The 24,073-nt window shown below is 37.2% G+C and overlaps 1 protein-coding gene across 14 annotated transcripts in view; it reads left to right on the top strand.

Annotated features, from left to right (window-relative positions):
• TRDN (triadin) overlaps positions 1–24,073 on the top strand; it is a 278,614-nt gene that overhangs the window by 29,562 nt on the left and 224,979 nt on the right. For all 14 annotated transcript variants that reach the window (XR_009453395.1, XR_009453394.1, XM_059700238.1 and 11 more), the window contains exon 2: positions 9,654–9,863. Coding sequence is in view for 12 of the 14 variants with exons in the window: in XM_059700238.1 (XP_059556221.1) it covers positions 9,654–9,863 (210 nt within the window). In the remaining 2 variants the exon portion in view is untranslated. The remainder of the gene's footprint in view (positions 1–9,653; positions 9,864–24,073) is intronic.

The raw sequence follows: 24,073 nt of genomic DNA, 5'->3' as shown, positions 1-24,073 counted from the left end.
TGAATAATTTAGACAAGCAGCTGTGTTAAATATTTGACCTAATTGCAGTTACTTTAAATGTTGGTATTCTATTATTTCATGAAAATTGGTTGTGACATGTGCCTCACTAACCTACTGTTTATGTGTTTGTGTGTTTATGTGCACATATGTACTTTAAAATACACACACATATATATTCATCTAAAATTTACACCTAGGATTTTGCTATAGGGCATATTCCCTTAAAAGCATATTTATGGCTCGTGTGATAATTTTTAGTTACCCTGGAGCAGAGATGCCATGTAAGCCTAAAGCAATATAATTATGATCATTTTGGGGCCTAGGATAGTAACAATTATGATTTTCTCCTGAAAACTGCCTTCAACTTTTTTTTTAATGATCTGATTCTTCTTATGATATGTGGAATCTTTTACAAGAGGCATATTTAATCAGAACTTAGATGTGGAAAAGAATTGATGGTATCTTTAAAGAACCTCCTCATATCAAACCAAAGAGTTTAACATACAAATTTGAATAGTTGATGCATTTCCCTTTTGTTTCAAATGAAAAAGGAAAGTGATTTTTAAATGCAAGAAAAATGATTCCTAAACTGTTTCTCATTTCTCTTCTAAGACAGGAATAGACATTGGGTGGCAAACATCTTACAGAGTGTAACTGTAGAGCTATGTTACTCAAGGGTAGGCTGCTTAGTAGTTTCTAAAAACACCTGCTTTAGGGCCACCACAATTTTATAAAGCTTATTTTACAGAATCCGCTGTGGCTTGGTGATGCTAAGGCAGTTGTAATGCTTGAATAAGCCTAATCAAATAAAGCTTATGGAAATGCTCCCTCCATAGAAATAACCGTTCTGAGCAATCTAAATGTCAGAAATATGGGCCCGTCAATGGTAAAATCCTATTCATAGAAACTTTTTGAAATGATAGGGGATTTCACTGTTCCCTGTAATACTGACCATCCCAACTCCCAGAGACGACCCTGTGCTGCCTCTGAGGGACTTGGCTCCTCTCTCCCAGTCTGTAGTAGGAACATCAAAGTTGAGTTCACCTCACAATAAATTCTAAGTAGGTTCTTAGAACATAAGGGCCTAATTTTCCACTTATTCCTCACCCCTTAAGGGGCTGAGGACATACTTTCATCCCCAGAATACTCAATAAAATGACTGCTCTTCTGCCCAGTAAAAATTGCCTCATGAAGGGGCTAGATGAGAAAAGTTCGCTCCTCATATCTTTTTTGTTTATATCTTTGCTTTTTTTTTTTTTTTTAATGTTCTGTATCAGAACTGTAATTGCCCAGAGAAAAAGCCTTTTATTAGTTGCCAATGAGTGGCATCTTTCTCACATAAAATTTAAGGCCAACTTTAGGTCTATTTAGATAAACAATTCAGAGAATGAAAATGTTAGCGACTAAGCAATACACAATACTTTGAAAACTCTCATAATGGGTAGACTTCAGAAAACTGTTCTCTTTAACTCCTCATTTTATATCAAAGAGGAATAGAACACTCCCTGGCTCTATTGATGTGTGCTGCTTTCTCAGCTGTTTCTAAAACTCTCTGAGCTCCTGCGAAAGAAAGATTTGTATAAAGTATTATTTGTGTTTACCTAATTGCTTGCATTTTTAAAATATGGGCATGGATACCATAATGCTCTTTTCAGAAATGCATAAAAGAGCTTCATGCTCATTTAAAAGTCCTTTAAAAGGCACAGGAAGCTGCCCCTTCCCCTTACAGGATAAATGTTTTTTTTAAAAAAACCCACAGGAAATCTTATCTCTCTCCCTACGTTTTCAGGCTGCATTTTCTTCATGCAATATGTGTATTCTCTTCCTGGGATATGCGAACTCAATTTAGAAAGATGAAGCTTTGTGCTACACTATTCTGATCTGTTTCAAACAAATAGCTTAAGGAAGATTTAGGTTGGTTCAAGTTAAAAAAATATAACAATATCCTATTACAATGGTTCCCAATTCTGAATACATATTTTTTCCTTACTAAAATGCTGAAATATTTTACTTTATTAGATATAAAAATTAATGGATCTGTTTAAATCCAGTGATGACAATAGCATTAATTCTGGAGTAACTAAATAAAGTGTCAATTCATATTACTAATAATTAAAGATGCACAAAAATAGGATATTTCATTGTAATTTTATTTCAAAAGTCCCTGGAGTACTCAATAAAATTAGTCATGTTGCTCCTTTATAGTTAGGCACGCTCAAACTTCCTAGTTCATGTCCATGTCCATATGAAAAATATTAAACATTTGAATTACCACAGCTTTCCCAACAAATGAGTGGAAATTTCCTTATAAATAGAAAATGCAGGGCTAGTTTTCTGTATACTTAAACATATTTTAAAAACGAGGTTGATTCGTACAACATTTGCCCAAAAAGTTATCCAGAGAGCAAATTAAAATAAAAAAGTAGTCTTAGTTCCTGCATTTTCTTAAATTTCCTCGAAGTACCTGATGGCAATGTGAGAAACCCATCATTTTATGAGTAGAAATTTAATCAGATGCTTTACATGAAGTCCTTATTATTGCCGAATACATTTACATGAAAAAATACGAATATGTTGTATGTGTTTTTTGTGGGGGTGGACTGTCATGCTTTCTTAATGAAAATAAAGTAGAAACTATATTGACATCACCATAGTAGGATTATGGCTCCATGTGGGGTAAAGTAGCAGGAGATGATTAAATTCTTAAGGAAGAAAGTGAAAACAACCATTAGAATCAACAAATCATGGAAATCTAATGATATTGAAGTAATCAGTTTAGTATTTTTTTCCCCCAAAGAAATAACATGTCATTACTCAAGTCTTTTCTATTTCAGTGGGTTTGTGAATCAATGTCAATGGGACAATTTAGTAGGAGGACCACTGGGGCTCGGTGAAGGATTTCATGTATGCATATTTGGTTCAGGACAAAAATGTATCAATCCATACAAAAAATACTAAAAAACTAATTTTCAAAGATACTAAAAATAGTTCATGAATCTTATGTCTCTCCTATAGGTATTATATTTGCTAGGAAGCAGAATCTAATGTCTATTTGCCTGAATCTGAGCCTTCACAGACATTGAGAGATTTTCTGTAGATTCCATCCCCAAACTTCAATGTCATAAAAATCAGACCCTAAAGTGGCTTATTTTCTTGCATGAGTCTTCCTGGGTTCATGCAGTGAGCATGGATTATTTTCCTTGAAAAAAAAAATTGAATCTGTCAAAATCATTGTCACAAAAGAGCCATCTCATGGGTCTCGTTGATTAATTTCCATCCCTAAATTATATGTACTAAAAGGGACCATGGTCATGGTTTACACTTATTTTTTTAGCATGAAAGCTATAACTCTATTAACATAGTTGTGGTTTTTTTAGCTTAATACATGAATATTATTTTGAGCCCCTTTAAAATAATCAAATATAAATATGCATTCTATGAATTGAATTAGGTCCTCCCAATTTCATATTTAAAACCCTAATTCCAATCGTGATAGTACTTGTGATATAGGGACTTTGGGAGATAATTAAGTTTAAATGAGGTCATGAGGGTAGAGCCCTCATGATAGGATCAGTTCCCTTGTAAACTGAGATGGCAGGAAGCTTGCTAGCTCTCTTTCTCTCTGTCATGTGAGGACAATGAGAAGGTAACCATCTGCAAGTCAGAGAGTCCGACCAGAACCCAGCACTCTGACACTCTGATGTGAGACTGCCAGCCTCCAGGTTATGAAGAAATAAATTTCTGTCATTTGAGACCCTTGGTCTGTGGTATATTGTTATGGCAGGTCCATCACACATTTGTAAGTTTATTGTCAGCACTCTTCTGCATCTGTACATTTACTCAGCCTAACCTGGTTGTAGAAACCTCTCCCAGTCAGAGATTTTTTTCAACCTTTAGAGATTAAACAACCTTAATAACATCTGAGATGCTAGTTCTAATTGCTTCATTAGAAATAAATGTCTCAGCTAAATTATTGACATTATTTAGCAAATATATGCTTTTTTTAGTCAGAGATTGCATATCTTTTTCTCTACCCTACTCTGTTGTGGCCTTAATTATTTTGACCAGTTAAACTTCCCAATACTTATGAGATGTACTAGAACAGATAAGCTTTTACGTCAGTAACATAGCTCTCATTTCAACATTTCCTCATGTCATAAAAATATATTTTGTTTTACATTTCATCTTTCTCTATGGTTAAATGTTACTAGGTACACCCTTCTATATGCAGAAATATTGAGGTTATTCAACACAACACTTTTTTAAAGACGATTTCTTTTAACAAAACTTACAAATTTTTCACATTATAATAAGTGTTTCTTTGGCTTCAGTGTGTAAAATAAGTGTTTATTTTGCTAAGTGCTATCAAAGAATAGATGACTTGCTTCCAACATGGAACATTATTGAAAACCAAACAAAGGACTACATGAAAGTCAGAACCATTTTGTCTGTACCATTGTATTATCAAAAGATGTTACAGGTAAGAACAATAGTGTTCATTTAAAAAGATATCTCACAGGGAAGGCGGGGAGGGTGGGTGAGTGGGAGGCAATAACCAAAGACCTTGTATGCATATATGTGTAGCCCATGGACACAGACAGTTGAGTGGGGTGGGAGGGAGGGGGTCAATAGGGCAAAAAAGTGGACATATATAATACTTTCAACAATAAAGAATTTTATCAAAAATAAAAGATCAAGGAAATAGCATCATGGAGTTGACATTTGAGGTGATTCTTGAAAGAGGAGTTGAATTTTAACAGTGGAGTTTTAATAAAACTATCTTTTTAATAGAGAAAAAAATCATCAGAAATACGTGCCCACTTTAGATTGGTAAATCAGTGCATTTTACTTGTAATACATTAGAAGTTCAATACATTTTGTTTCAAAAATTAATTCTAGTGTCCTCCAGTATGCACTCATAATTGCTTTTGACCTTTACATCCATTTGCTATTTGTAGGAAAACTGGTTTTTGAATGGGGAATAACTACTAAGTGGAAAATGAGTTCAAAAAGTCAGGGAAACTGGGCTTACAGGAACTAATACAAGAAAGGACATCCATTACTTTGCAGTGAGGACTATCGGAGAGTGGGCTAGCAGGTCACAGTGCAACAACACTGCCCAGGGAGGGAGGTGCTGCCTCTCATTCACCCAGAGCAAGAGCAATTCTCCCTCGTAAGAGCACCTCAATGTCGGCAGCTCACCTTGCAGACCCCAAACATCTTTCATTTAGAACCATGTCAGTGCAGCCACTAAAGAAACAAGAGTGAGATTTAATATTTTCTTTCTAAAATGAAAATAATTTTTAAAAGAAGCTGTGTATTTTAATCATTTTGGCTGATCACTCCTCATGATACAAGAGATGAAGTAAAATAATTATTTTCCTTCTGCGCAGGAGCAAGAGGGTCACTCAGAACTTGTGATGGCTGGTAATGCAAGTACAGCCAAATCAAAGCAGTTGATATACTCTCATTTAATTGGAAAGTCCAGAGATAAACTTGACTAAACACAGCTGGCTGCATGAACCTACCCAGTGGTATCTGGACCCTGCCACTTTCTGTGCTGCAGCACACTGTCCAGCTGGTGGGCTAGAGGGGCACTGGAGGACCCCAACAGTTTAGCAACCCTTGTAGAAAGAGAGTGTCCTCCAATACTTCCCCCAAAATGTGGTGGTCTCTGATTTCCCTGTGCTTCACTGTCATAGGCAAGAGGGAATGATGTGAGTGATCGGGCTTAAACACTCATTCCTGTGACTGGAGGTTAGAGCAGTGTTTTCATTTTCTAGTCTCACCCCTAGAAGAAAAAAAAAATCACATCACATGCTGGAAGAGTGCAGGGAGTGGGTGGACAGAAAGGAGTGCTAAATAATCTCTCTCTATATATAAGCCCAGTGACGAGAATGGCAGAATGACTGGAACAACTGGTGGCTATGACACGCACTGATCTGGGCCCTGATTGTGCCCCCCCAACCGGCTGGCAAAGCTCCCAATCGGCCCCCAACACCCTGATTGGGGGTGGGGCTGGCCAGCCAACTGCCTGAAGCCCCTCCCCCACCCTCCAGCCCAGCCCAATGGGCCCCTATCGAGGAGGGTCGGCTGGACCCCACCCGTACACAAATTTGTGCACTGGGCCTCTTGAACAAAATAACTGTATAACTCTTCACCTCAGCAGGTGGATTAGTTGGCCAAATCATTCTATGAAATATTACAATGATCACATCCCACAGAATCTGGAAGAAAAGGTGACAATTTAGAGCTTTTATTAAAATTGACAGGAGACCAGTCTGGTTTGAGACAAAGCACGTTTTACCTTGGAAATGAGTAGTGTTTTTGTTGTTTTGTTTTGATGTGCCTAAAATCAGGATTTTTCTAAAAATTACTCTAGGTTATTTCCACATTCTTTCTATCTATCTATCTATCTATCTATCTATCTATCTATCTATCTATCATCTATCTATCTAATAGAATATGTAGGATTATTTATTTTTATAAATTACTATGGTATTTCTTGCTTCTCAAAATCTGTTTTCATTTTGTTTATATATACTTGTAGAAAAAATAATTTAATTGTAACAGATATATGTATATTATGCATACACATTCTACAAAAACTAGGATGATAAAATACATAAGTTAAAAGATGGATTTTTTTTACTTTTTAACTACATTTATCAAAAGATCTTTGAAATAGTTTCTCCAACATTTTTATTTTACATGCACTTTTATGGCATACTTAAAAAATATATCAAATATTATTCTTACTTTTAATTGGAATTAGATTCTTAACACAATTTTGGAATACAATATATTTTTATATCATGATAGTACATACTCTCTCTCCTTTGTTCTCTAATTCTTGGAGAAAAAATATACTGGTTGAGTATTCCACAAACCACATCACCTGGTGATATACACACTTCAGAATTAATGCTTTTGTGTAATGAGGATAGAGTACTTTATTTGTGCCATTCTAGAACATAAGTGTTCTCCTTGAACATCCTGGAAGAGGTTGTATTGCCAGTATCCCATAGGAATAATAATGGGCAAATGCACTTGGCAGTTCCTCCTCTGATTAATAAGGCATGATGAGGTTAAGCGACCTCTTCCAGGAGGCGTATGATTTATTCTTCCAGGCATAAGGTGACTGTGAAGCTGGTCTTTGGAACCACTGCACAAGCCGCCCACTTTACTTTATGGATGGAGTCACAAGGCCTTGCAGCCAGATCCCCACTTCTTTTGAAGCTGATTCTGGCTTCCTGGCAATCAAAATTATTTGTATGAAATGCAAAGCAATGGAATTGAAAAGCAGGGATGGAAAGTGCTGTTACATATCCTAGCTGCTTTACTCCTGTTCTGAGACAACAACTTTCAAGAAGCGAGGTCCATGTCCAATTGCTCAGTAGTATTTGCCTCCCGTTTTTGTTTTTTTTCCCTCCAAATCTATAACTAGCTCTTGTCATCTTCAAAGGGCTTCTCAAATATTAAGTAATCTCAGATTGCACACTGTTCTTTGCATTTATCTTGCCCAGCTGTCAGAGAAGGCAATGTATTTCTCCTCGATTTTATTCCTCTTGGCTCTGTGGCTTCTGTAGTAAATTTGAATGGAACATGAAAAGTGCAACTTCGTGTGTTTTCATAACAAAGGAAACACATATTTTCTTTAAGCAAGATAACTTCACAGTGCTTGTGGTGTTGCATTGACACTCAAAATATACTTTTGTCACCTTTGAGTCTTCATTAAGTCCTAAGTAGAAATTATGAGGATGTGAAGACAGAGAAGGTATAAAAAATCAGCCCTGACTGGTTTGGCTCAGTGGATAGAGCGTTGGCCTGCGGACTGAAAGGTCCCAGGTGTGATTCCCATCAAGGGCATGTACCTGGGTTGCGGGCACATCCCCAGTGGGGAGTGTGCAGGAGGCAGCCGATCGATGTTTCTCTCTCATCGATGTTTCTAACTCTCTATCCCTCTCCCATCCTCTCTGTAAAAAATCAATAAAATATATTAAAAACAAACAAACATCTTCTAAAGAAGCAATTTAAAAAAAATCATTTACCATATTATTTTCTTCTATTTAAAATATTGTAACCATTGTTTTGGCAGGATTATAAGGTAAAATAAAATTTGAAATTCATATACATATACATATATATATATATATATATATATATATATATATATATATATATATATTTCTGACTTTTAAAAATGTGACAAGGATTCAGCTAATTTCTATCAAATCTCAGTAAATCTATTCTTTCAGTTTCAAGATACCAAGCAGATGTCATCATCTTGTCTGCAGAAATACTCTCAATACACAATACACTGAAGTGAATCTGAAGTGCTAAAGCAGTTCTCCCAGTGTTCTTCATATAGCGGTAGTAGGAAACCTTCCAGAAGTTAAAAAACTGGAGATTAGTTAGCAACATATCAAATTTCAGGTGGGCTCTCTTAAACACTTATAATTCACTTATTCTCTTGCAAATCACTATTCCAAAGGTTTGATTCACTTGCAGCCCCACTTGGGTCTTAAATCACATTTCAAAGCACTCCTATCATTCATCCATTTTCAGAACTGCCATTAGAAGTGATGGGAATTTGGCACAAAAATCAATGAGAGGATATGATATGAGTTCTTTCTAATTTTTCCTTCTTGGAGCACCATCTCAAGTACAGTCTGTGAATTCTGTTTTCAAAGGTATTTTTCCATCCTGCTGTCATTTCAACCAAATTGAGTTCATGAACTTGGGATATATATTCACGTAGTTTTTCAGAAAAGAAAGGAGTTTCATTGTCACAATTGCAAATTTTTACCTGAAGTCATTTAAAAATCTTAATTAAATAATTTTAACACTGATGTTCCACATCAGCTTGTTAATCTTTTAAAAACATGGGCTCAGATTTACCATTTTATCTAAAAATAGTTGTATTTCTTGTTCCTGGTTGGGGAGATTTATAAAGGATTGCCTATTTATTTACCTATTTATCTATTTTTTATATTTTTTAAAAATTTCACTCATGAACATGTAGACTCTTGAAGGCAGGAATAAAAAAGTTACTATATTTAAGATTTTCTCACATTGTTCTCTTAGATCGTCTGTGCCCCTTCACAAATAAAAATGAATGGCCTCAATAAAAGGGTCAGGTATGCAGTTAAACCAGGATATCTAGAAGGACTTTCATCCATTGACACTATTTTATTGCTGATTTTCTTTCTCTCCCAGAGGAGATTCTTTTGCTTGTATTCAGAACTGGCATAGGAACTAAATCAAGAAAAAAGTTTTTAAAAAGCAGCTTGACCAAAAAGATCCCATTGCTCATGATGTAGTGGTTTTGGAGGTGGAAAGGAAAAAGCGAAAATGAATTCAAGATGATGGTAAGGTTTGTGACCTTGATTGGTAGCATTTATGGAGCTTAGGAGACAAGGCATGCTGATTCTAAGGGCATATGGGATTCAGGCAGGAAGGTGAATGCTGAGGAAGAGGTGTTGTGGCAGTGGGCAGCGAGGTACGGTCCTGCCACTAAAGAGGTGTGTTCTACTAGAGAAAATGGTATAAGCCACTTATATGTATTTGCATAACCTACGTTGTTGTTTTGTGTCATTAACATTTGCTATGAATTTCTAAATTGTCATTCTCCTTCCGGAATGTTTGCTTAGGAAATGCATCCACCACTACCACTGTTATCGACAGCAAGAACGGATCTGTGCCCAAGTCCCCTGGGAAAGTACTGAAGAGGACAGTCACAGAAGACATAGTGACCACATTCAGCTCCCCCGCGGCCTGGCTTCTCGTCATTGCTCTGATCGTCACTTGGTCAGCTGTTGCCGTTGTGATGTTTGATTTAGTGGATTACAAAAACTTTTCAGGTAAGGCCCATGACATTTGGCTTTTTAATGAATAGAAACAATGTTCTCCCCAGTTCTGGCTTTGTTTCTCTTCACCTCATCTTAATGTGGAAAATAAAGCACCCCACAAATGTGCTTTTGGGTCACCAAAGTCTCATTTATTTCTTTGTTCTTTTTTCCCTTCTGACTGCTGTATTCATTGATTTCAAATGAAGTAGATTTTCTTATTTGTAGAGCTGAACAAAGGCTGAATGTTACAATTTCATGAAGATAATGGTTAAAAAGGTTAGGTGTACTTAGTTTTGGAACTGGAACTTTATTGACCATTAATAAAAGGTGATTTGTGGATTTTACAGTAGGTAATATAAAACAAAATGAAGGAGCTTTTGTTGATTTTAGAGAAAGAAGAAGGGAGAGGAATAGAGAGATAGTAACATCTATGGGAGAGAAACATCAATTGGGTGCCTCCTTCACCCCCTCCCTCAATGGAGTCAAGTCCAAAACCTGGGCATATACCCTGAGCAGGAATCAAACCACAGACCTCTTGGTTCATGGGTTGACCACTGAACCACAACAGCTGGGTGAAAATGAAAAGCTTTTGGACAGATGGAAATGAGTGTAAAGTATTTTTACCCTCCTGCCCCCACCATGTGGCTTCAAGTTTCCTTTTCAGACATACTCTTTGCTCCTCCCATCAAAACAGCCTATTTTGAGTTCTTGAAAATAAAGAGTGTTAAAAGGGTTTTCCCAGAATGACTTATAATGAGATATTATATCTTGAATGTCCATGTGTTTTTGCAGTAAAATAGGAAAAACACAAGTGAAGATAGATTTTCATTATGACAATTCAATCTCTGAGTATATCATTCATCTCTTTGTTCAAAGTCTTTTATATTTTTAAAATTATATTTATTTATTTTCTCATTGATACACTATATTGACTGTGCATTCCTGGATGAAGGAATTACTCAGGCATTTGATAAATAATAAATAAGTAGATGAATGAGTTTTTGCTTATCACTTTTTACCACAAGGAAAAACATTTCATTAATCTATTAAAGCACTTCATATTTGTACTGCCCATACCCCACCCCCATTTTCCTTCCTCAGTAGTAGATGAATCAGTAGGACCCAGAAGCTATAATTTCTATAAGTTGCATTATATATACTCAAAGACCCTCTAGTTTTCATTATATTCTTTTATGCATTAAACAATTAATTATCAAAAATTTACTATATGTGCCAGAAAATGGCTGTTAAAAGAAATACAAATATACATTTGCAAAGTTGTAAAATTCTGTCATTTGGGTTTATTAATGTGGAGGTGTGACTGAGATGACCCTGCCCACCTGCACCACTGGTAGCTGGACTAAAGCAAGCATCATCTAACAGCTAGAGATATGTCCATGGGATCAACCTAAGCAAAAGGCGCTACTCACCCAGAGTCATAAACCTCTGCTATAATTTTGTTATATTGTGAAATGTAAACTCCTAAAAGAATATACACTGGAACTGCCCATAATATAAAATGATGACCTAGAATTTTAAATGAAAAACAATTAATTACATTACTCTAGAAGATTTTGAGCCTATATTGACTGTGACATTTCATCTTTTATTTCCTTTCTTAAACTTTCATTCATTTAAATTTTAGAACCAAATATGATAATAAAATATAGTTCTTTAATGCATATAATACGTGTTAAGAACTGCGTGTGAACCTAATATTTTAAAGTTAATAATTTAAAAGTGTATTACAGAAATTTCTGTTGAATGCAATTTGTTCTTAATTCCATAGAATGAGCAGCTACCTATTAGTCTTCCAGGTTAGATTACTTAAGTGAAAAGACACACTTTTAATCCACGGTAGAAGTCCCTTGGACCACTGTAATTAGGTGCTATGGATAATGCCTATGTGATTGGCATTTCATCTGAGAGAGAAAAAATAGCCTCTATTTTACTACAACTTCATTTCTTCTTTTAAGAAGTGTTTGTTAAGCACATCTCCTATGTGAGGTCTCCCCCTCCAGCTTTCTATATTTATTAATGACCTAACCAACTATCCATTCCCTATAAAAAGAAACCTGCACATCATCTCTTAAATCTGCTTGGCATCTGATTAGTCACCATGCTCCATGGCGGCCGCTACTCCGTATCTCATACATTTGCTCCCTTCTCCTTTACTACACTTCAGACCTTGGTTCTTTTCAGGGTGTTAGGAAGTTTCTTCTTGTCTCCCTCATCCAGTCTCTCCCCTTTATCATTGACCCAAAGGCATCTGCATAACACATAAGTTTCATCAACCATTTCTTATTGCCTAAGTGCAAGTTCCTTGACACGATATGTAAGTCCTTGGCTTAGTTCTTCATTTTCTTCCTGTAATTCAGCTCATGCACTTGTTTTCCAGTCATATCACTACTTTCTCTAGACAAATGTACTCTCATTGCTCAATGCCTTTGTTTGTACTGTTCCTCTCTCCCAGCCCTGCCGAGACAGCCGAGAGTGTATTAGAATAGTTAAGAATGTGAACCCTGGTGTTGGATTTCCCTGGTATTAAATCCAGACCTTACCACTTTCTAGCTGTGGGATATTGGAAAAGCACTTAGCCTCTCCCTGTCTCAGTTTCATCACCTATAAAGCAGGGATTATAATAGTACCTATGTAAAAAGATTAAGAAAAGTATATAAGTGAATATATTTAAAGTACTTAGAACTTAGTTTATCACAAATACTGTATAAATATGAATATCACTAGTAGAGACTCATTCCTCAATCTTCTATCTCAGTGTTGGCGAACCTTTTGAGCTCGGCATGTGAGCATTTTGAAAAACCCTAACTTAACTCTGGTGCCGTGTCACATGTAGAAATTTTTTGATATTTGCAACCATAGTAAAACAAAGATGTATATTTTTGATATTTATTTTATATATTTAAATGCCATTTACAAAAGAAAAATCAACCAAAAAAAATGAGTTTGTGTGTGACCTCTAACACACATGTCATAGGTTCACCATCACTGTTCTATCTAGAAAAATTCTATTCACCCTTTTTTGTGAAACATTCTCAGACATCCTAAGAAGAATCCTCCGTACCGTGCTTTTGTTTCTTCATATGTTATGGGCACCTACATTAAATCCGTTAACACATTGTATTATAGGTATCTGTTCACTTACCTATCTCATTTAGAAACATAAACTTATCCAAGGAAGAGACTTTCTTATATATCTCTGTATATTAGTGCCTGTCACACAGTAGGGGTTCTTCTACACGTTGCTTAAAGGAATGAATGATACTGACATTTGGATTTTTAAACAACTTTTTATATTATGAAGAAACAATCTACCATAAAAATTTCATTTCAGCCAGACAGTTTTGAACAACTTTAAAAATTAATAAGTTTAATAAAATTAGATTGTAAACATAGTAAAATGCTTATAAGATGAAATGTGTTCGTTATGTTTTGTAATGTTATCTATTGTTACATGATAAATTACCTCAAAAGTAAGTGGTATAAAACAACAGTAACTGTTTTTTTTTATTTTACACCCTTTCTGGGGGTCAGGAATTTGGGGATGGCTTAGCAGGGTGGATCTGGCTTAGGGTATGCCTTGAGGTTTCAGTGAAGATATTTGCCAGGGCCGAATGATTTCTGGGGTTTTAGAGCCATTGGCAAGATGTCCCACACGGCTGCCCATTAATGCTGGTTTGTCCTCACAACATGGCAGCTGCTTCCTCCGGAATGAATGATTCAGTAGAGAGCAAGGTAGACACCACAATGCCTCTTAGGCCCTAAGCTTAGAAATCACACACTTTTCCCCCCTACAAAATCCTGTTGATTACACAATGTTTGAAGAGACTGTGCAAGGGTATAACTACCAGCACGCAAGGATAATTGGAGGCCATTTGGGAGGTTGGCTACCACATATTTCACCTTCAGAAAATCACTTTGCTAAGTTATACACCTTGAGAGAAATGCTTACATATATGGTATGCCATCCAATACTCTCGTTGACAAAGATATTATAATTATGATAGGTTCAAACAGAAAGGTGATGTGGTAAGATGACTCATGAGGCCACATCTAGGAAGATAAATATTCACCAATGAATTTGTAATGAAAAAAAAATTTACAAAGCTGAAATTTTATAGGGGAAATGTATAAATTCTTCAAATACAAAGTTCAAATAGTCTTAGATAATTGAAATTTGAATGATCAATTTCTGGAACCCAAAGAATATAAGCTCAAAGAATTTGTATAATTGTAGTACAAAAAAACCTCATTAATCTTTGGTTGGTTGGATGGGACACATCCATTCAGATTATAATTCTAATCTTCTTTGCTCTATTTAGCAAGTTCAAACCTGCCTTTTTTTATGTTGATTCTTCACAGAAAAAAATCATTTGCTTCAAAAGTTTCAAAATGTAAAAGTTACTCTTATGTTTTGGATATTATTTTAATTGATACATTTCAAACATTTAATAGGGATTAATATTCTTATGATGGTGAATCTTTTGTTCTACATAACAATCTTTGAAATGTGTTTTGCAAATGCTTAAAAAGGAAGGCTAGTGGTAGAAGGAGGCACACTGGAAATACCTCTGAAGGCCAAACAGTAAAGGCAGCTGTCCTTGGGCTCTAAATGACTCGCTGGCACTTTAGAAAGGTAGATAAAGGCTTTGAAGTTATGAAAAACTGATCATAGGGAAATAAAAATATTATTTCCTAAGTACTGTACTGGATTGAGAAGAATGATTCTCCTCATAAACCTTCACAATCCCTTCTTTTCTGAATTTGATCTGACTTACCTGTACATAATTTGCTTATGAGGCATTTGTGGTATTAACATTTAAGTGCTTCTTTCAGAAACCTTGGGTTCACTCTAAAGCTCTAAAACCTACAGGATAACATGACTAGGGACTTGCATTTCCTTGTCCATGAAATGCAGATAGCACCTTGCTTTCTGGTTTGCAAAATTTGTGACTTTGATTCCCGTTATCAAATAAGACAAATTATGGGACACCAAAACAGATACTAGAAAACAGATTTTACCCACCCTTCATTTTTTATTAAGTATAATGTCCAAAGTGTATTCAACCAACACTGTGGTATATCTGTCAGAGTTTGCTCAAAGTAGTATCACTATGAGTGATGCAGAATAGGGGACTTATTATATGTCCTTTGAAGGCATTGGCAATGTGTCTGGGCTGGGTTGGAAGTCAGCAAGGAGCACAGTGGTATAGGAAAGGAAGAATATCTGTTTCTTCTACCCTTCTTAATTTTGGGCTAGGATCCCTTTAACAAAAGAGAAAACGCGTTCCAATTTAATTGACATATGTTTTATCTGACACTGGGGTCTTCATAAGAAAAGAAAGGTCTCAAGGAACAGTTAAACCTAAACACTTTTATCCTAAGCTTGACAAAGACTGAAAAGTGGCGGGAAAATGTGATAGGACAAAAGAGTTACGAGCTAAGTGTTGTAAATTGGGCCAAACAGCAAGGCCTGTTCATTTGATTCCTCTGGTTTTGGGGAAGGAAGGATGCGCCTTTCCTTGGAGTAGAGGGAGGGTACCTCTCACATGAGGGTTTATGACCTGCTTTAGGGGAAGATCAGAAAGTCCTTCTAGTGTCTGCCATTCCTCAAATTCCTTCAGTTGAATAAATTCAATATGCCAAGGTGCCAAATTTTAGGATATGGTGTGCTTAACCCTGTCATTGGGAAGGGCAGATGGAAATAGAATAGGGACAACTATGGACAAACCGGAACTGACAAGGACAAAATGGAACCCTTGTTTGACTCACATCACCTCAAATCATGATGATGTGGATGAGCTGCAGGATAAATTGGTGCCTTGACCAAGGAATCTGCACAAACACCTGGCCAGGATTTGGAGATGCCGAAGGAGGCAGTCCGCTAACAACTGGCAGACACTCTGAAGTCTCCTGCCACATGTCAGGGTCAGCCAGTATATCAGAGATAATGTGCTTGAGCTGCAACAGCGCCTGCCCTACATCAACCTTCAGAGAATAAACAATGGCTTAGCACTTCCTTTTTACCTCCCAAAACTCATACAAATTTCTCTTGTGCCCAACTTACCTGTAAAGTACTTGTAAAGGAATTCTGGGACACGTAGTTCCAGCTTAGTGATTTGACAGCATGCAAAGCTACCATGTAGGATGACTATAATTTATCATCCAAAACAGAGATACCCGTGAAAGTGAAATGAATAGCTATTAATATTTATTTCAGGACCACAGGCACAAAGCAAGATGCCTGATTGCCCTGATATTATCTATCCTGCATTTAGTTATCTCCTGGAAGATGAATGTCTTCAGAAACTCCAAGTTAAGGGTGATAGGAGGTGTGGAGGGGAGAGGAAGGACAACCTTACTTTTTTAGTAATTGGGGCTAGGAGGTCACAAAGATTGCTGGAGGTCTTGGCCCCAAAATTCTGCAAACCAGCCAGGAAGCCCTTCCAGAAATCACAGGGGTGCCCCAATAATTTAATAACTCTTTCAGGACCAAAATTTGTAGGATTTGGTTGAAATTCCTTACAACTTCTCTTTATTTATACAAAGAGAACTTTTTCTCTAAGCAATACATACAAACAAATAGGATTTCTAAAGAAATGACCATAAATGTAGGCATTAGTGGATGTTCTGATTTCCCTCTAGGTCAAAATGTACAAGAAAAAAAAAAAGAAGTAGTAACTCTTGGCTCTTCTTGCCTAAGAATGAGGGTCATAATTTATTAGCATCCTCATTCATAAGAAGGAAAAAAAATCATTATATGACAACTAGGGGCCCGGTGCACGAAATTCGTGCACTGGGTGTGTGTGTGGGGGGGAGTGTCCCTCAGCCCAGCCTGCCCCCTCTCACATACTGGGAGCCCTCAGGCGTTGACCCCCATCACCCTCCAATCGCAGGATCGGCCCCTTGCCCAGGCCTGACGCCTCTGACAGAGGCGTTAGGCCTGGGCAGGGGACCCTCATTTCCCCCCATCACTGGTTCTGCCCCCTGCCCAAGCCTGACGCCTCTGGCCCAGGCATCAGGCCTGGGCAGGGGACCCCCAGACCCCTCCAATTGCTGGCTCTGCTCCTTGCCCAGGCCTGATGCCTCAGCCAGAGGCGTAGACCCCCATCACCCTCCGATCACCTGATAGGCCCCTTGCCTAGGCCTGATGCCTCCGCCAGAGGTGTCAGGCTTGGACAGGGGACCCCCATTTCCCCCGAATAATGGCTCTGACCCCCGCCCAGGCCTGAGGCCTCTGGCCCAGGAATCATGCCTGGGCAGGGGACCCCCATCTCCCTCTGATTGCTTGCTCCACCCCCCGCCCAAGGCTGACGCCTCTGACCCAGGCTTCAGGCCTGGGTAAGGGGACCATCATATCCCCCCAATCCCCAGCTCTGCCCCCCACCCAGGCCTGGTGCCTCGGCCAGAGGAGTTGACCCTCATCACCCTCCAATCACCAATCACCGGATCGGCCCCTTGACCAGGCCTGAGGCCTCCGGCAGAGGTGTCAGGCCTGGGCAGGGGACCCCCAGCTCCCCGCGGTTGCAGGCTCCGCCCCTGCCCAGGCCTAAAGCCTCTGGCTGAGGCGTCCGGCTTGGGCAGCGGGGACCCACAGCTGCAGCGGCCCCGCGATCGTGGGCTCCGCTTTAGGCCCAGGCAAGGGACCCCTAGCTCCTGGGACTGCCAGCTTCGACCGTGCCCAGCTCCCATCGCTGGCTCCACCCCTACTTCCTGCTATCACTGGCCAGGGCGGCAAAGGCTCCTGATTCTCTGATCATGGCTGGGGGGCAGGGCAAAGGCGGCCCCAGGGCCGCCTTTGCCCTGCCCCCCAGCTCTTAGCTCCCCCCTGGGTTTCTGATCACTGTCAGTGGCAGGGGGCTTCTTCCTGCTTTCCCTTTTGCCTCCCTGCATTGTGCCTACATATGCAAATTAACCGCCATCTTGTTGGCAGTTAACTGCCAATCATAGTTGGCAGTTAATTTGCATATAGCCCTGATTAGCCAATGAAAAGGGTATCGTCGTACGCCAATTACCATTTTTCTCTTTTATTAGTGTTGATACCAGGTGGTCTCAAACAACATTTGGTAATTTTTGCATGCATTCCACAAAACATAGTTATTTCAAAACAATTCCGTAAGAATTAGATAAGCTAATCTATGTAAAATATACGTGCCTGGCACATAGGAGGCACTCATTAAATGTAACTAGGATTTGAATCTTATTACCAGGAAGGAAGATCAGTAATTTGAGAAGAGAGCCAGCAAGGACATGATGGTAGGAAGCATCAATTTCTTATGAAAGTCTAGCAGACATCTCCTGATGTGCCTTTTAAATAGATTTTCTAATGAGGTGTGCCATTTATCTACTGCTCTTGGAAATTAATTTCCCTGATTTTTTTCCCCTGGCACTTAGCCCAGTTAAGCAGGTGCACTGTTTGTCAGACTAAGGTTAGAGGGGGAAAATGATTCAGGTAAGCCCCAAAGTCAATCACAATGTGTAAATTTAACATTTAATGGTTATGTATATAGGTATTTTTATAGGTGTCTGTGTGTTTATAGAGATGTCTGTGTGACTGTATATATATGAATATGTTATTACATTTCAGGAGACTTGGAATACTGAGACACTAAAATGCACCATTTTAGACTTTACCAGTTCTCATGTGTCCTGTGTTTTTAAGAATATTTCACATTTTGTGTGCTTCTTATTCTGATTCAAGTCTTATCTCATATTCCACATTTTCTGTTCAACGTTCCAGGACTGTTTGGTCCTCTTGGTCACTAAAGTTTTTTAAAAAATGCATTTAATTACACAACTCCAATCTGTTTATAAATATCTCAAGGAAGCAGAAGGCTCTGTAGCCCAATGATTCCCAGACCTTAATCAAAGTTGGTTGATTCTTCATGAAACAAGAGGGGAGAAAAGAAAAGAATTTTTTCATTTTAAAGAAATATTATTAATTCTATTGTTCCTGCATTTGGGTCTTAAAAGTCTCTTTTGAAATTATGATAAAATGACAAATATTATTTTTTCCAATGCCTTTTAATGTCAGTTATTTATTTATTTACAAAATCAAAGGTTGATAATTCTGTGTTGGACCCCAGGTTTTTGCTGGTTGTCAATTCTAGGTCAAAAAGCCTAAAAGTATGGTACCAATGCTCTATGTCACTTGTTTAAACCTTAGCAAATGAGAGCTTATATTGGGATTTATAATTATGTCCATCTATATCCACAATTATAAATCATAGCATATGTTAATACTCACTTTTTGATAGACCAGCTGTTATACATCTTTCAGTGCTATGCTTAAATTCATTCCCTTAAAAAGAACCTTTCCTGAACTTTCAATGAAAATCATGTCACTCTATCATAATCCCTCATTATATTTTTTACTCTTTACTCATAGCATTTATTCCAAGTTGTATATATTTAATTGGGTCTGATTATTTATGTAATATCTTTCTTCACTGACCTGCTAGGTTTGTAAAAGAAAGCTTTATTTCATTCACTTGATTTTTCTAGTGCTTATACATATGAGCTCAATAAACATTTGAATCAATATTAGTGTAAAATAATGATGCATAAATAAGTAAATAAATAAAGGGAAGGGGGTAGAATTGTTTTACACTCTGAATGTTGAATAATTAGCATAGTATTTCTTCATGAAATATTAGTTTATGATGACATTGATAGTGATAGGATTTACATTTATAATACTTTTAAACTTCTGTCTCCCTGAGTAGACGATAAGTATCACAAAGGTAAAAGTCTTATTCATCTTAATATATCTATCTCCCTGCTTACTCCCTGACACATATCATTCAATAGAATTTGTATGATCTAAACAATAAGTATTTCATAAGCATATATAGCAAGCAAAAACAAATAAACACGTGAGCAAAATACAAAACAAGAAAAACAGAACTTTCAAGACAAGAACCAAAATATGTAGTTGAATGCAGGCTCTGGGGGCTAGAACAGTGGGTTAAAATACTGGCTCCACCATTTAGCAGCTGTGTCGCCTTGTGGGAATTTACTTCTCTGTGCTCAATATGCACCTTCCGGTGCAGGCTGAGACTCCTGAAGACTCCTGAGCAGAGTCAGAAGATGACTGAGACCCTTGTTCTCCTGCCATTCCATGCAGTGGCTCAGACAGATGCAGATGGGCAAGTCTAGAGACCCTTCTCTTAGTTGCTCTTTAGTTTGATAAGGAAAGCAGGAGGGCAGCCTTAGGGCTGGGGCGGAAGGAGGGGGGATGATAACTTATTTGAGAATGGATACCGTACAGTCAGAATTAAAGTGCCAGACACCCAAGAGGATACTGGAAATGGCAGTCCTATAGTATTTGGAGACTGAGAGAAGGTGAGATCAGATATTGAGCCTGATGCTGAGGGGAGGGGAGGCTGCCGGCCCCAGCTGGCAAACTTGGAAGAGCCTCTGGATTATCCTAGATCAGTGATGGCGAACCTTTTGAGCTCGGCGTGTCAGCATTTTGAAAAACCCTAACTTAACTCTGGTGCCGTGTCACATATAGAAATTTTTTGATATTTGCAACCATAGTAAAACAAAGACTTATATTTTTGATATTTATTTTATATATTTAAATGCCATTTAACAAAGAAAAATCAACCAAAAAAATGAGTTCGCGTGTCATAGGTTCGCCATCACTGTCCTAGATTCAAGGACAATCTTGCTTATTTCTCCACATTGACATTGAATAATTACCAGGCACTGTGGTATGTGATTTGTATGTATTATTTCATATAATACTCTTAACGCCTTGTGAGATATTATTACTCTCATTGTCATTTTACAGTTCAGCAAACTGAAGCACAGAGTGCTTTGAGATTTTTTCCCCACTGTATAACACTGTTTGTCAGAACTCAGCATATTATAAATTGGATTATGAGCAGGCGGAATATAGAAGTAATTGGCATGAGGCGTTGTGGTCTTGACTTAGCTTAGTGACTTTGGAAAAGCAGAGGCCTCAATGAATTGTATAAACATGGCAAAAGCTGATTTTCTGATCATCGCACAGCTCTTAGTTGGGGAGCATCAGGACTAGCCTGAGTTGGGTAAAGAACTTACCTTGCATGTAAAATTGAAGAGTGTTCTAGAAAATTCATCAATTAAAATGAATGATATTTTAATGCAACATTTAACAATTCAGAATTAATGCAAACAACTGTGATTACAAAATATCAAAAATTTTAAATGAAGACAGGATCATTTTCACCAAATTTCCCTTTTGTTTCTGGTTCCAGTATGGTTTGGCACTGACCAAGGAGGGAGGCTTGAACTTGAATGCTATCAATATGAGTTCAGAGCGCATGCTTGTAACCATCATATGCTGATGTTTCTCTGGATATGAAAGATAAAGAAGAGTCAAATACAGCTTAAAGGACATAAGACTGATGGTCAAAGATAATGGTGACGCCATGGACTTGGTTCTTTAGGAGGAAAGCAGAAAAAAATGACTAATCCAATTTCCCTAGTATATTTAGAAACTTAAGAATCTATAAAGTGTGGCTTCAAAGACAGAGAACAAATAAAAATCTTATTTAACTTTAAACTTTTTCTTCTCTTAGCACTCTTTTATGAGTGTCAAGAATCCAATTACTGATCTTAAGGAGCCTAAAGCAGTTTCCCCTGCATCTGGTGGTATACATTTCTGTAAGAAATAGAAGATACTATTAAGAGTACTTGAACACTGAGAAACATTTTTATCTCATATAATAGAAGTGCTGGAAGCAGGTGATAATTCCAAGATTGGATAATTCAATGCCTCAGCAATGTCATGGACTCAAGTTCTTTCATTTTTAACCTTTGCCTTTCTTAGTGATCCAGCTGCAGTTTGTGTGGGCATAACGTGGCCACAGCAGCTCCAGGTTCTCTGACACCATGCCACAACTTCTTGTTCCCCCTTTTAACAGCAAGAAAACCCCTCCAAGAATCTCCCATCCAATATCTTATTCCAGAAACAATTGTGAATTCATGTCATTGTTTGTTTGAGAGCAGTATAACATAACATAATAGCTAAAAGTCATGCTCTGGAGGGTACAAAATCAGACTCCATTATTTACTAGCTGTGTAACCCTAGCCATATTATTCTCTATGTCCCAGTGTCTCAGTGTTTCTATATTTAATATAGAGATAAAATAATATAGCTACAAAATTGGATTATCAAGAGAAAAAAGTGAGTTAATATTTGTAAAGTTCTTCCAGGTAACATGCACTTTATAAGTGTTACCTACGGTTGTTATCTGAGGATCCTCACTATGATATATGTAATCTAACTCATGGAAACAGGAGAGGTAAGAAAGTAAAGTTATCTGAGTACTCTTAAAAAGGAAGACATTAATAAAAGGTTTAGTTGCATTGTATATTATTCCCTTTGAAATGATTTGGATGTCTGAGGGAAGGAATAAGAATTAACTTGAGGACTGCTATCTTATTCAAGATCTACTAGTATATCTATATCTATATCTATATCTATATCTATATCTATATCTATATCTAATCTACCTAACTAGTCCATATCTATCATTTTTAAAAGTTGTTGTCCAAGTGGCTAAAAATCAGGAGCTTATCTCAAGCCAGCAACATTGATTTCATAAAAGTAGTCTAATTTGACTATTTTAAAACCAGGCAATATATACATGGCTGCAGAGTTTATATAATACATTTAACCATAAGGATAATTAAACAGATGCCTATTTTGTTGGATTTTATTGTTATGTTCCTCAGTGAACACTTAGAAAGAAGGGGAATGGATAAATGGTCTCAATCTATTCAGATCATAAAAACTCCATTTGCAGTATTCTTCCATTAGATATAAAATATAGAAGGGCTAAAATGTCTTTAATGATGTCAGTACAATCCAGTTCTGTATATATAACTCTTTTAAAATTCTCAATTGCAATAATAAAATCCATTCATTTCCTTTCTCTGAGATTTAATCTATCCATTCAGACTACCATACCTTGCTCACACAACTCTCCAGAATGTAGCAAAATAAGGACCAAAGAGTAAAGTTACAATGACATTGAATCCTGGAGATAGGTTTTGCAGACGTCAACATTTTATAACTTGTCATCCTTGAATGGGTTGTGAAACTCCTCAAATAGAACATAAAATTTAAAATTTCCCTAGAAATCTTCTCTCTCCTATCATTTCCTCCCTCTGTGGAATTTTACCCATCAGCATAAAAATGGAATATTTATTCCTTCTTTAATAGTACCAACAACAGAAAACCCACTATGATTCCAGTCCTCCTTCAACCATTTCCGAATTTCTGTCATTTACTTTACAGTAAAATGTACTCACTGCTTCTAGATTCTTCCCACTTGGTCTTGAATGCATCCCCCTGAAACTATCCTTTGAGATTGCTAATGACATCATCATTAGAGCTAAAAGTCATTCTCGACCTATCAGCTACATTTGTCAGTGATCATTCTATCCTCAAAACAATTCTTCACTTCATATCTATCTAGTACAGCTAGTATATTAATGTTGGAGTGTTCCTGGATATACTCTCTTGTTGATTACATTCAGTGATCACATTCAGTGTCATGTCTTTCAATACCTTCTATTCTCTCTCAAACTCCCAAGTTTCTATCTTCAATGCGGACTTCCCTTTTGTAGAACATAGTGAGCTATACAATATGACATATAGATGTGTGAAAGGCAACTCAAGTTTGACAAGCCTGAAACTCAACTACTTGTATGCTCCCCCTAAAATCCCTGCTGCTTCTCTCCAGCTCTTCCCATTTTAGAAAATGGCATTTCAATTGTTCTGGTTTCTTATACCAAAAACCTTAAAGTTATCTTGTATCCTTCTCTTTCACACCCTATAGGCAAACTGTCAGTTTAATTCTATCTTTTAAATACATTTACAATCTGATCACATCTCATCCAACACACTGTTAAAACCCTGATAGAAATTATGGTAATTTTTCTGCTAGATTACTTCATTTGGCTCCTTTCTGATCTTCCTATTTCCAACCTGGAATTCTTCCAATACTCAACACAGCAAAAGACATTGCATGAGTAAAATCACTTCATTCCTCTTTCAGTGACTTCCTATCACAATCAGAGTTAAAGACTAATTTTGAAGTACTTAACCTTTAGATAATATAATATGTTGGTATAATTCTAGTCTCTTAAAATATCAAAGAGAAAATAATCTCTGCAAAGCTAAAGTAGTTTTTTGAATTCAGGAA

Source organism: Myotis daubentonii, chromosome 6 (genome assembly GCF_963259705.1).
Source record: "Myotis daubentonii chromosome 6, mMyoDau2.1, whole genome shotgun sequence".
NCBI lineage: Eukaryota > Metazoa > Chordata > Mammalia > Chiroptera > Vespertilionidae > Myotis > Myotis daubentonii.
This window is presented reverse-complemented; position numbering and strand designations above follow the sequence as displayed.